A 15,072-nucleotide genomic window follows, 5' to 3' on the forward strand; every position below is an offset into this window, starting at 1 on the left:
AGAGTATTTTCTGAATCCCATTATTAAAAGGCTTTTGCATTATGCACTAATAAGGAGTCTTTAGACTGTAGAAAATGATAAATAACTCCAAAGGATGAGATGATGCATGGACCTTCTGACACAGTAGTCGTGTGTGAAATAATTTCTACACTTAGAAAAAGGCGCCCCCTCCCCTGGAGCCATTTAATTAATGTTCACATGCCTACTTAAAGCAATGGACACCCCCCGTCATTTACCATTTACAGCTTTACTTCTCTTCATCAAGATACAGAGGATGGGGGGGGGGGGGGATCTAGGTTATTTTCCTTAAGGCAGCACCTTCACCTAATTTGCAAAGCTATAGTCGTTAATTATCCAACAAAACTAAATATTCAGTCACAACGAGCGTTGTTGCATGTGGGACACAAGTAATAAAAAGGATAGTAGGAAAAAAAATCCAATTTTTACATCATTCAGCCGATAATTCTGTTAATTCTGCACAGCATCACCCAGAGCATGTCTGTGAATATTTAGCAGAATTCTGGGTCATCACTTGGAGTTTGTTTAATTCATGCATATTATATTTTTGTATATTTGCATACAATTCTGAAAATGCGGTGTTCATGGAAACAGACCTAAATATGACAGTTATTGTCTTATTTTTGTGAATTTATTTAGTCATTTTCATACATTTTAAACCACTGTGCTACAGTTCTAATTTCCCTCCGATAAGTCAGGCTTTAATAGGATGATAGTGTCAAAAGCTTGTTAGCTAATTAGGGAAGGAAAAAAATGATGAGGAGGGGGGGTCTTTGATTGACAGGTGAACTTGCTCTCTCCCACCTCTGTGAGGATTTTTCTCGGCGACATCCCTCAGCAACAGTCAAACGATGCCTTCAGGTGCAGCTCGTTTATTCCTGCATATTTTCAATTAGTGGTCTATGTTGTATCCATTGATTTCTTGGCGCATTTTTAACGGTTTGTGATCCAAAACTCACTTTAAATTGATTAAGAAAAAGTTGTGCTGTTAAAAAAAATTCTTTGTTCTACAGTACGATGTTTTAACTACCGTTTGTCTATGATGGACACACAAAAATGTGTGTGTGTACATATTTAGAAGTTATTAAGAGCACTAAATCTATAACAATACAATGCTCATTTTCCGTTTGTTTGAATCAATAGAAAACATAAAGCCAGCCTTATTAAAAAAAACAATCTTCAACTTCAAAACAGGAAATTAGCTTGCTTAGCTGTTAACGCATTCTAACTATTTAAATTCGAGTATATTTCCTTTCAAGGATCTAGTTTTCCGTGTTTCACTCTTTCGTTTAGTTGAAATAATTCCGACGGGGAACTAGGCACGTGAAGTATCATGCACTTCCTATGGCCATATTTGGGTAAGCATCGGGGAGCGTGAGCCCAGGAAAGCAATTCGAGGGGCTAAAATGAGCTTTTGTCTGTGGTCCATGTCTAGAAAAAGATCCAAACGTTGTTTTTTCTTAAGTTGACTGCGCCACGATCACAGCAAGAAGCGCCACGCCGCTGCGCGGATCACAGCTTTGACTGCCGGGAAAACTCTGCCATACGCAGCAGGCAAAAAAATAAATAAACACTCACTGGAAAACTGTCAAGAGCTACAGGTATATTGAGGTAAGGGCAAATTTATCATAAAAAAATAATTCAAATAATATACAACATTTATTTCTAAACAGATTCAATATGTGCTGATTTTCATAGACGCATGCAAACTGACACCTGTTGATGCAAAAAAAAAAGAATAAAATAATCTAAATGTGTTCCTCTTGAGGCTGATGAAAGTTCATGTTTTTCCTGATGTTTATTAAAGATCCACCACATGTGATTTATGTGATTGTATTACCCAGAATCAGACTTGCTGCACTCTGACTTGCAGCACAGTCCACACTGAAGTGCGGACTATACTGAAGTTCCACTTCAGTTTTTCATTTAGATTTCACACTTGATGCTTGAGGCTTGATCAGTAGGTCAAGTTGTCTGGTGGGAGATCGACCGACAGCAGTCCCATCCAGACAATCAATTCAGGTAAATCAAATCAATTAAGGAGTTGCACCACATATCAATTAAATATAAAAAAAATCTAGCAAAAGAAAATGTGGGTGGAAAAGGAATGATTAAAAAAAATAAAAGCCTCCACGCCACATTGCAGCATTGCATCGCATTAAGATAAACCTGCCAAAATTGCTTCTCAGTTGGGGTTGCCCCTCAACTTTGCAGGTCTGCAGGTCGTCGGCAGCCATTCCGCCGTCTGAACAAAGGTTTGGGGCGTTTTGATCTTGATGCGATTGCAGCCACTTCACCGGCTGACCTACAATCCTCAGCGAGCCTCACGCTGGGTGCTGATCAATCTTGAACCTTTCTTTCTCTCCGTCCTCCCACCCACTGACAGTCCCAACATTTCATTGTCTTTACCTGTCCTGTCTGAATTCAGGATAACACTATCTTGGATTAGGTTTCCATTATTCCTAAAACAAATCAAGCTGCAGGCTAGTAGAGCAGAAGATCGGTTCTTCCCCGAACATAATTACTGTAAATGTTTGGATTTTACAGATCTGCGGGTTGTAATTTCTCTGATTCGCCTTTTATTTTCTTGCAGACGCAGGTCAAAGCACCACTTTAGCCTCGTCATTATAAACCCATTAGTCATGAATTGATCTCAACCTTGTATTAAACGGTAGCCCTTCGGTCATTACTCCAAGTCCTGTCTGCAAAAACACATGCAACGAGGCATGACTGAAAGGTTATAGCAGTGCAGTACAAGTCGGCTACTCGTGTTGCCATTAATCACAGTCAGTGCGTGTGAAGTTGTATGACTTCAGAGCATCGTCTTAGAAGTACCGCGTCTTACAAACGCAGACTGATGTTTTTATGTAAACTACGGAGGTGGAATTTTTGCTCCTGCAGAAAGACTCAATGGGTGCAATTTTTTTTTTCCCCCCTCCAACAAGAGGGTTACTTCTGGAGTGTTATCAGGGGGACAAAGGATGTATTATCTGCAAGGCTTTGGTGCCATTGTACCAGTTTTTACATCTTGTGTGCTCCTGTCAGTCATTTGCTCCTGCTTGGCTGCACAGCAGACACTTTACAAAAGCTCGCAATCATCAATTCCTCAGGATATTCTCCAGCAATCAATTCTCCAGCCAAAGTGCCTGTCATGTGTCTGAGCAACAGACTTTTTTTCAGCTGGATTATAGATTAAGTGGTTATGGCTGAACTTTTTTTTTCTGCACACCCATCCCTCAGGAAAGCTCATTAAAGAGTTGACACCGACCTGGCAGCTTCATTCGTTTGGCCCGCGTGTCCCAAAGGGGGCGGCCACCTAATGGCATTAATGGTCAATGATAAGGCCTTTTTGCCCCACCCTGAAAGCAACACTGCCGGTTAATCCAGTTATGAAATGATTTGAATGTGCCTGCCTTCTGGCTGCGGAGCTGAAATTAAGTTTGGAGGAATATGAAGATCATTAAGTGCAGGTCTTGTTTTATTCATTTACGCAAACTGTCAGCGGTTTGCACGCAAAGAGGTTGTGAGTGATTCCTTTTATTTTTGCTTAATGGGAGAGATGTAATATATTAAATCCAGCTAATAGGGGGAATAGTAAAGAAAGCACCAAAGACGTGACCAATGTGTCTGTTTGAAGCTGCTATTAATCACTAAGGGAAAAATGAAATGTTTTCACCTTGAGGATTTGTATTCTGTTTTTGTCCTTGCATTTATGCATCAGGAGTGACAGCAGTGAGGAGTTATGAGGTGCAAATTAACCATTGCCACTTAGGTTGGATGACTGACACCAGCAGAATTACAAACCTTGTTGTCTCTTTCGACTGTTGAAGCTGTCAGTAGAACCTGTGCCTGTAGGTGAACAGATTGCAACCTCAAGGAGGGTTTTTTTATAGCCTTTGCAGAATTCCATTTACCTGTATTTACCAGCTCCTTTCCCTCTACCGTTACCATAGAGACACTCCATCCCCATCAGCAAGTCGACTTTGGCTGCAGGGCTCATTGGCTTTCACAGGAGAGACACTGGTAAGCAAGTGTCTTCCTGGCGCGACTTCGGCACCGTCGTAGCGAGGAAGGCATTTACCTAGCTTTGACAGGGTTTCCTTGGTAGCCGGTGTCCCGGCGATGGCGGCGCGTCGCCCCGTTTTGTCACCGTGAGTTGACGCCCGAGACAGTGTGAAATCCAGCTGGGAGAAATCCGCCCCTGTAATTGAAATGAGTTCACCTGGGAGACAGCTGCTCCGCAGAGCCTGCTGGCGGTCGGCGAGCGCGGGATGCTATGTAGGTTAGTGGAAATGACAGAATTCCACAGCAGGTTTTATTCTGTCGGTGACACAGTTATTAGAAGTTGAGAGACAGAGCCACTGTGAGTAAACACACTCCAGAAGCAATGCCTTATTAAAGGTGAATAATAAGCGCACTCTGCCCTGTCCCACTGATAAACCCTGCTGAAATGAATAAAATATCAGTTGTGTTCCACATTTAGAACTCCATCCTTCTAAGTGAGCACCAAAGGGCAACTGTGTCGTTGTATTACAACTAGGTTAGTCCATATTCAAGAAATCCATCAAATGCATTACACCTTCAAACTCAACCCATTCCATCATTTGGAATTAAAAGAGATGGCTACCATCTGAGGGCCATGTGGAGGAAAAGCTTCATAGATTTAGCGAAATGTTTCACGTCTTGTTTGGAGGCTCCACATAAAGCTAACGGTGGGCAACCTCTAGACATGTTCATTAAAAAAAAATACTAAGAATATATTACTTTAAAAACTATGTATCCCCTTAAACAGTTTGAACAAAGCTAAAGTTAATGGCTCTTTCATTTTCCAGTCTTTGTTTATTGGACAGCGACACAAAAAAGTCAAATTCCAGGTAAGTTGAAATACTTTTTAATGATCTACAAGCTTTTAAAAAAGTTTGAATATTGAGGTTAAACATTCTTTATAGAGATGTAAAGCTTTTGTATGCACTGGAATGAGAAAAACGTCATTATTATCACAGAGTCTACATGAGCAGTAGGCAATGCTGAAAGCGGATTTTAAAAATATATGTCACTATAGCATGAATATGATTAATATTCACCCTAAATTTCCAATCAGATGTCAGAAAAATGAAAGAAAATATCTGGTATAGAGTTAAATGCCACTCTTGTACCCATAATCCTTTGGTGCCCTTTATTCCAAAACGACTAAATTTTAAATGTAGAAATCCGTTTTCTGTCATAGACACATCAAATGTCCATTTTTCTTCTAGTCTGGGGTTAAACAGTCATAGTAAGGAAGTTCAGACCTCCTTCTTCCCATCAGCCATCTCTTCCAGGCCTTCTAGGGTGATGTTAAGGTGTTCCCTGGCTAGCCATTAGATATCATTCATCCTGAGTTTGCTAATTCATTAATCAGTGGTGCAATACTTACAAGGAATCACCATAGAAACGCTATGCCTGTGAGGGTTGGAGGAGAGGTTCCAAAACTTTGTTTGATCTCACTGAAGATCTCCGACAAAAGAAAGTACAACAGGGTGAAAACAGAATCCATATTCAAGAAACCTGATAAAAAAATCAGTAATTTTCTGGGTAACTTTTGTTTTGTGGCCATGGTGGAGTCAAGGTGACAAATTGATGTCTTGTATTAACTCTGTATTTTTTCAGAATCACACAAAAACACCTATTACATGTAAACAAAATGAATCTGGGACACCAAATTTGGAGAATAATGGGTCTTGAAATGTGTTTTTCTCCTCCAGCTTGAACGAACGGGTTCATTTAAGTCACTAAGGATTTGTTTTTGATTGAATTCGTGACAAAATGACCAGCAGCCGGTCAATTTTAGCTGTGTTTTGGCGTCTCTCATCAAAAACACCTCCAAGGAATGTGCTTTCTTTGAAAAGTTTGTGTTCCCTAACTACCAGATGAGATGAAGTAAATAGTTCTGAAAATGAAAAAATGAAAATGAAAACATCACATAACTAGTTTTCACTTAACAAACACATTTGAACATTTCTACTGGAAAAAAAATGGAGGAATTAGTATTTGGCTCATGCTCTCCTGAAAAAACTTCAGGGCCGTCACCTCACTCTGAGAGAAACTCGCCAAAATAAAATGCGCCTTCATAAAAACCTAGCGCCTCATATCTCTGTGGGATCCTCTGACCCCAAAACCGCCTGGCTTTTCCTGCAGATCACACAGAATCTCCATTACTTTAACCACTGTAATTACAGTCTAGATTTTCACAACCTTTAACAGATTCGTCAGCACTTTTAGTTTTTATTTAATAACATGCAAACATGTAGAAACAATAATGTACCATTGCACTCCAAATAACTTGCTTTTGGTTTGATATAATGAAGGCCACGATGCCCATAGACAACCATCAACCCTGTGTGATAAGGAAGTGTTAAAGATCCACACCAATGTGTGTTTATGGTGTTTTTAACATGTTCTTGGGACATTTTCCTCATGATGGAGGACATATCTGAAGAAATCTAAGGTTAAAATTGTCTTTCTAAGGATTTCCGTCGTGAATCAGGAGCAAGCAAGAAAATGTAAAAAAAATAGCTGGACTGATGTTGCTGACCTTGTTGAGAGCATATTAATAGAATATATCGAATTTTATGGATCAAAAATACTTCTTTTGGTAACACTGGGACATATTTTGAAAGTCAAATTTAACTTTTGTACTTAAAACATTGTTCTAGGATGTAGAGGAGTTAGACTTTTAGCTGGACGCTGTTTAGATCAATCAAAACTAAGATTTTTACATGTGCAAAAACTGACAGATTCCACACTCCACATGATTTGAGCACTTGATATGTGGTCTGCTCTTTTGGTTTTCTCTTGTTGCTGATGGATACGAGTTGAGACAGATCTTGAAGTCCATGCATGTTTACATTTGATCATGTTTTATTCCTTAAATATGCGGTACCCTGAAAGCTTTTTAATTAATCATACAAAAACTGCCTGTTAAACACAGACATGTTAGCATTCAAACAATTTGAATTCCTGACAAGACAAAAGTTTGTTTGCTCTGTTTGTCTTTTGTCCTTCAAACTCAGAGTCTTTTGTGTTCTGTTGTTGTTGGAGATGCACCGACTTTGCAAACCTTTTTTGCCAGAAAATACAAAGACCCAGGAGGGTCTGCTAATATGCTGATACCTCAAGTATGTCTCCACTGAACGTCCGACTTTGAATTTTGGCTCCCGTTTTTTTCATTGTCTGAACCCCCATCTGAGTCAGATGTTTAAGCCATTTGTCCAGCTTCAAAATGCGTCCATTTTGGCTTCCTTGAAACTGCTGCTACATTTTGTGACTCCAAATGTGTTGGAAAAACACAGACTTTTAGCTGGTCAAATATTCCAAAATTACCCTCAAATGTACTCCTTTTAGGAATAATTAGCGTAAATGTGTGTTTACACGAAATAGAAGACACTCAACTAAATGGACCATTTTATTGTGGTTTGTAATGTTGTGTTTACATTGGATTTAGCTACAATGAATACATGTTGCTTCGGCTTTTACGAAGGTAAATTGAATAAAAAACTAATTTAGAACTGTTAAATTTACACCTAATCTGTTGTCACATGTTGTCAGGAAAATGGGGTAAATTCCACTCAGCTTTCTTTTTGTGGATCACTGGAAATGTCAGATTGATGATATCTGACAGTGAGTGAGTCCTGACACTTTATTCCAACAAACTGGGGACACTCCAGGCAGATTACTTCAACAATGACAGCCTGGTTGGTTGGTGACAGACTGTTCTTTGGCTCAACGTAACTCCAAGCGCGTTTTCCTGGCACACTGCAGGCTGGAAAGCAGAGTGCATTCTGCTCACTGCGAGCAGTTGGCCCGGAGAACTGAGTGGTTTCACTCGTACCGGCCAATATGTTTCATTTGCTGGATCCATTTGTTGTTCGCCCTGTAATTGAAAACAGGCGTCCTTCAACTGTGCCATCCAAAAACAGGTGAAAAAGAGGGATTCACATCTCTCATAAAATAGGCTGCTTTTAGAAAACAGCCTCAAATATACATCTAATGTGAAAAAATATACTTATTATATCAAATAGACATTAAACCTTCAAGCATTTCATTACATCATGTTTTCAAAAATGCAAATTGTCATGGTGCCTCTGCCAGCTACTCTCCCCCTCCCTCACCTTCCTTCGATTTTTTACATATAGAATTGACCCCTTTATTATTATTATAAGAATTGATTCATTTAATTCATTAAAAAAAAGAAGCATTATAAGATTGGCATTTGCTTTTCTCCATACTACGTCGGCACAGCCTGTCTTCTCACTGATTCCAGAAGCTAATTGTCTTCTGTTACCGTTCGTTAATTGCAGTGACTAATGATTCTTCCGCTGTGTGGAATAGTCAGAGCGAACTCCCAGCCCATATGGTCCGTTTGCAGAATATTTTTTTGTGGCTGAGAGGTGCAGACGTGAGCTGTCATGTGTTGAAAAGATCTGAGGATGGTTTGACTGTCTTCTAAAAGGAGTTCTCCATCAATCAAAGCCTGTGTCTGTCGTGTCGCTGTCATTTCGCTCTTTTGGTGCTCTGTCTCTTTGGCGGGGCTGAGCGTTGTTTCAGATGGTAAAGCCTTTGCTGGTTTGAACCTCTGACTTGCAACGTGTCGAAGTGTCCTTGGGCAGGACACCGAACTCACTCCCCTTTCATAACGGTCCATGATGCACCAATCTGTGTGTAACTGTAAATCTTTAAGACTGTCTACTATGACTAATTTTTGAATAAACGTAGAAACGTAAAATTAAAGCTGCAAGTAGCACAAATAGTAGCTCCCAATGATGCTCGAGGAGTTATGAGGCGATCGATTCAAATTTTTTGGAGGTATTTACATTTGTAGCTTTTACTAAAGGTGTTTTTTTTTTTTTTATTCAAGATGGCTCCCTCAGCCTTAGGTCAAAGGTCAACGAAACTGGCTGTAGACTTGTGCTGGTAGCATGTGTGTGCAACTTTGTAAAAGATCTCTCCAACAAAAGTTTTCTTTTCCCAAATTGTGGGAAAATGTGAAAACTACTTCACTTTGCCACATAATGGCCACCAAGCCGTGGGTCCTGTAGCATCACCTAATCATTTCAAACTTTCTTTGTATTTTAATGTTGTTGACGGTTTTGCCTGCTGTGATGTGATCACTTTTTTGCGGGGGGGGGGGGGGGGGGTAATTATGTCACTATGTCTGCAAATTCATTTTCTCTGGGCACTAAATACATGCAAGTTTTGGGGAGTTTTTGAGTAAATTTTACTCAAAGGCACAGTAAAAAATTAAAAATATTAATCATTTAGATTGTTTTCAGCAGGTAGGAGAGCACAGCTTTGTTGACATGAAGAAACCCCTTTTAAAAACTGCAAATATTCATGAATTTAAGATGCACTGCTAGATAAAAGTAGGAATAGTATCTCATTCCCCAAGGGAAAAAGACGCCAAGGTTTGCATGTGACTAACACCTTCTCCAAATCCATAGCGAGGTATGTTTGTTATCGTTCTCCTGCAGCAGAGGCCCCTCTGACGCCCAAGCCTCAGCTTTGTCATAGATGACAACATTTTCTCTTGGAAGGAGGCTTTACTGAATCCATTTTGTCGTACACTCTGCAGGTTTGCAGGAAAAGCCGTTTTAGAAAAAGCCCTCAATCTACCAGCAGGTTTAACAAGGCAGGGCGTTCTGTTTTCGTCATGCACTTTGTTTATTTCTACCCCAGAAACACTAATGATGAATGATTTTTTTTTTTTGTTCCAATCAGCTAAGTAGATTTTTGCCATTAAAGCTAAATTAAGAAAGAAGTGGGATCATTTAACTAAATTGAATTGTGCAGCATTCAGCTGTTTGTTTAGCGCCACCAACAGTCTCAGTTTCATGAACACCTTTTGTAATTGAAAATCTGTTTCAAAAAAGCTCTGATGCAAACTTAAGAAGAGATATTCAAATATTTATCCTGTTCCAGTGCATTTGGGAGAGGGGGCAGGTGTTAATAATGAGCTGCTGGTATTTATAGACATCCACCTTTCTGTTGTGATTAAAGGACTAAGTCTTAATAAAAGGTGGGAGGCTGCACATCCTATATAATAAAGGTCTTTGTCTGACATTTACAAAAAATAAAAAACACAAAAAGGGCAATGCCCTAACAAATAATATCCAAGCCTGATATATTGTTTTTTGTTTTGTTTTTTTAGCAGCTAAGGGTTGCTGTGACCTGAGATTCTAATTGATTTAATGCAAAAAAATGGCATTAAAAAAAATTAAGGAAAATAATTTTCATATTTATCTTCCAGGCAGAAAATTGTAACAATTTTTTTATTTTATTTTTTGTCTTTGGAGATTGGTTACTGTTATTAAATTTATTTACACCCAGAATGCTCCCTAAAGCCAAAGTAGGAATTCACTTTAGAGCAAGTGGTCCTTACGATGACCTACTCAGTCTGACTGAATTGCTTAGCAACACAGTGCCAATCTTTGGAAGGTCTCTGGCACACTTTAAAGAAAAAAATAACCCAGGAATAGCTGTCTCAATAAATGTCTGGAGGACATCTACCATGTTTCAAACTTAGATAAAAATAAAATAATAATAGTAATTTAACATGAGCTAGCCTAAATAATCACTTTGTCATTCCTTTTACTGGTTAATTTCTTTATATTTTCTTAAAGACCCACTCAAATGAAATTTGTGTTTTTGGTGTTCTTAACATGTTTTTGTGGTATTTTTTGCATGATCACATAGAAAATTTATCTAAAAACTGTTTAGAATTTGAGTATTTTTATTCTAATTGTTGTCAATCATTAGGAGACAAAAATGCCATTTAAAAAAGAGCATTTTTCATGATGTAGAAAATATGTTGGGTGAGCTGCAAGCTCCGTGCTCCGGCCCATTCTGATGCATCCACCTGTAGATGACTAGATCAGATCCATGTGTATGTCTTCGTTTTCCTCGTCTGAGCTGGCATGTAGCTCAAGACTGTACGGCTGGATAGCTCCTATATTGAACGCCATTTTTGTTGCCCCGGTAATGAAAGGTTGGGGGTGTGAGGAGCGGTAAGCTAGCGGGAGAGCATGTAAACAGAGAGCTCTCAGTTATGGGTGGGAAGGGGGTTGCACTTTGCAAACAGTCCTCTCCTAATGAGTTGTTTCCACAACTCAGAGGAAAAAGGTTTTCTGATTTTGGCTAAAAATAGCATAATCATAAATTGAAGACCACTGGGAAATAAGTAGATCAATTGATGATTGAAGTGGGTCTAAAATGGATGCTCTGCTTTTTTACCTTCCAAAATACTCCAGATTGAAATATAGTATGGTACTTAACCTATACATATTTATATATTTAACTTCTAAATTGATAAATTGATTCTGAATTTAAAAATGTAATTACTTATTTAAAAATAATATCAATAGAAATATTTATGATGCTTTATGATTTTTTACCCCCCACCCCCTTCCATAATCACCCTCACATCCCCCTCTCTTCTTCCCTCCTTTTCTTTTCCGTCCGGTCCAACAAAAAACTGTTGCAAATATAATCCAAATGAATGAAGTTTAGTATACATTACAAAAGGGGTTTATTCAAATATACACCTTGTGTGTCAGAAGATTCATAACCCCATGTTGTAACAGTAACATATGTCCAACACAAGAGGCCTTCATCTGTTTGCTCAGCTGTTGGACAGGACAAGTTTAAAAATAAGTAAATAAATTCTAACAATAGTTGGTGTGGAATAAAAGATTGCCGTTGTCTTGATTTTTCCATTTTGCCTCTGCTTCCAGTGAAGCATCATGACAACTCTGCTGGACCTGAAGAGTAGTGTGATGAGGCAGGTGCAGAGGAGCCAGTCCCTGAGGAGCCGACGGGAGCCGCCCCCTCCCACTGTGGGCAGCCCCCTCACGCAGAGTCCCGAGCCGTCACCTCGCAGGTGAGTCACTGCTGTGCTTTCAGACACACTCGCTCGTGACTTCATGGTCTGAGAGGAGATGATGCGGTCCGTCCTGATGCTGCTTGGTTCAGTCTCCTTTAGCATGCTGGTACCAAGTGGATTTTTTGTGGGCACATTTTTCTGAACAAAACCCATATTGGACAGAGACAAAAACCCTCACAACTCATGTTTGCTTGAATGCTGCCTGTTAGGATGAGTATTCGTTCAGGTTATGAGCCATTTGATTGGAAATTTAAGTGCAGTCAGTCATGGCTGCTTAAATGATGGCAGCTTCTCCTTGAAAACAAAGCCAGTCAAGCTTTGAGGTGATAACTTGCACCCTTTAATTATTTGCTTTTCCCTGGTCATCCCGCTGGAGCTGCAGGTCATAAACTGTTGTCAGCAGATGGTTTCAAATGTGTCTGGATTGTAGCCAGGCTGTGTCTCGCTGCGAGGCGAGGGCCATTCAAAAGCCGCCTGGTCCCAAAGGACCTGTCAGCCACGTCATTACATGCACAGGCAGGCTCTTAAGGGAGAGCAAATGCGGCTTCCTTGTATCTCAGCCTCACAGCACATTGGTGTGATGCCCAAATGCCTGCTGATTTCATCCGAGTGGGGAAGGCGCCTTTGAGCACCACAAGGCAAGGACTCATTTACGTCTGCATGGCGTTTTGTGTCTGAACTAAACTTTGATGGGAACATATAGACAATCTTATGAAATTTGACATGACAGCTGATCTATGAATAAATCTCTGAATATTTGAAATCCTTTCTTTCATGAGAAATACAAAAATTGTTAAGTTTAAGTTAAAGCTTGATTTTCTTTCAAGTACCTCCTCTCGAAACTTATCTCAAACACCCCAACCTTGAAAGTGATGACATTTTGTAACGTTTGTGACAAAGTTTCTTTTTTTCTTCTTCTAGCTTTTGTTCTTGCAAAAGAGTGTCCACACTAAATGTAGCTGAAGCTGAAAACTTAAACCTAATGCTACATTCACACCAGGCTCGGAAACCTGTTTACCAAAAACAGTCCATGTTCAAAACTCCACGTTCACAACTCTCGCATTCAAACATCGCGACACAAGATTTTAGATCAGTTTTTGGGCTGTACGTACAAAACGCATGGCAATTGAACACTAGCTGGAAGTTAAACCAGTTAAAATTTGAGCAATCTGGGGACTCAGAGTAGGTCATTTTCATGACAAGGTGGTGCCAAACGATAAAAAATCAATCGTGAAGGAGAAATTAATGTGTGCATGGCTGGAGTTACAGTATATGAGACCATGTCTTTCATATATAGATATATAGGAATTGAGCTGTGAAAGAAAAAGACTGGAGCAAGATATGCCCTGCTCCCAGCCCCTTCCAACTGGGAGTACATGCGATAGCATCAGACCTGTGACAGACCTGTGTGAACACTATATGCTAAACGTGCATTCAAAAACCCCATGTTTGGTGCATATTTAAATGCGCCACACATGCCATGTGCGGCGAAAGGTAACTTTAAAGTTCTCAATGAGTGATCTTTAATCTGTGATCCCTCTTTTCTTCCATTTGGAATCCATTGCATTTCCCAAACTTAGAAAAACACTTTCCTAGCTGCTGATATTTCTTATTTAATTATTTAATCTTTATTGTTAAAAACATCCCAATGTCCAGTTTTGGGGGAATAGGAACTTATTGAATTAGTTTTTGCAATGTTGTATTTGCTTTATAACCCCATGTTTGTTTGCAGCAAGATTTTTTACTTGTTGCAGGGTTAGCGGGTAAAGTTTTTCTGCATTTTTCCTTAAAAAAAAAGTTTTTACTTTTGTCTATAGCTTCTTCTTCTGAAGCCAAAAGTCATCTTGTGAACCTGAGGTTGCTATAGCAACCCAAACACAGCCTGCTGTCATAAAGCGAACTCATACTTGTAATAACAACGTCGCTATTTTTACCACGGAGGAAGGTGTCGGATGCTGTTTTTCATCGGTAAACTTTGGATTTACGTAAAGGGCTCATTTTTTCAAGTCATTTATGTCTCTTCGCCTCAATTTTCACGCAACGCAGTTGTGTTTCTATGCAGATCAAATGTGCTCTTGCTTATAGACTTGATTCAAGCTGACAGCATCTCACCTTCCACTCGTTTGCCAGTCCGGCTCCCCGGTGCTGCCGCCTTCCTGCTGCGTCTCAGCCGGAGCGCTCATCATTAGAGGCAGGCTGTTGATCTTTGTTATCCAGTCAGACTGCGGCTGACCCGCCTGCACTCCGGCTTTAATTGAGAATTTGCAAATGAGGTCAGGTGGATTTGGGCCGCTCCGTCTGTAGCTGTTGACCCGGCGTTACAATCGCCTGTCAGAGCCGAGCAGACAACGGAGAATTGCAGCCGAACCGTCACCTTCAGTGGAGCAAATTCTGGCTCCATACCTCTGAGTGTATAAAACCCCACAGGGCTTTATATTAGAACTCATATTCCTGCTCACGATTGTTTGCTCATTTCACTCTCTCTCAGCACCAGTGGACTTGAGATTTCACACCTGATTTGACCGTGTTTCGCATCTGGGTGCCTTTAAAGGTTCCATCTCCTCGATATTGAGGCTTTTTTGTCATGCAGAATACCTCAAGCTCTTTAGATGAATCCCAGCTCTCACCTTTTTATTTATTTATCACTCAGATGACTCAATGATTTCTCAGACTCCTCGCCTCTGCACTGTTTATTTATTTATGTATAATTAGACCGGGCGCTAATACTTTTTTTGGCCGGAAATAGCTGCCTCATGATGCGATAATAGAAACATCACTTCTATTCAAAGTTTGTCATAAAAAAACTTTTGCATATCTTCAAATCAGATGTCAGAAAGAAAAAATGGGCAAATATTTATTATTTTTTTTCCTGTTGAGGCAAATTTTCTGATGCTTGACCCAATCTCAAGATCTGAACTTCAGCTAATCTCGATCGTGTCAAGTCTAAGAGAAGATCTTCAAATGTCTCTTTTTTATTACTTTTTTCTTTAGAGCGATACTTGAAAAGCCCTCTACAAAGTAATTGTTGGTTTCAGTTGCTTCTCCCAGACAGAAACGAGGCAGACGTCTGGTGTTTTTGGTCACAAGTGCAAGTGAGGTGAAGTGTTCTCATTCTGCTGTGTCTCCTTAAAACCCCC

The 15,072-nt window shown here is 39.8% G+C and overlaps 1 protein-coding gene across 1 annotated transcript in view; it reads left to right on the forward strand.

Annotated features, from left to right (window-relative positions):
* The first annotated feature begins 1,384 nt into the window (after nt 1-1,384).
* Nucleotides 1,385-15,072, forward strand: part of baiap3 (BAI1 associated protein 3) — a 34,792-nt gene continuing 21,104 nt past the window's right edge. Inside the window, exons 1-2 of the mRNA XM_020705199.2 lie at nt 1,385-1,629; nt 11,787-11,932. Coding sequence (XP_020560858.1) covers nt 11,796-11,932 — 137 coding nt within the window. The 5' untranslated portion in view covers nt 1,385-1,629; nt 11,787-11,795. The remainder of the gene's footprint in view (nt 1,630-11,786; nt 11,933-15,072) is intronic.

Source organism: Oryzias latipes, chromosome 8, assembly GCF_002234675.1.
Source record: "Oryzias latipes chromosome 8, ASM223467v1".
Taxonomy (NCBI): Eukaryota; Metazoa; Chordata; class Actinopteri; order Beloniformes; family Adrianichthyidae; genus Oryzias; species Oryzias latipes.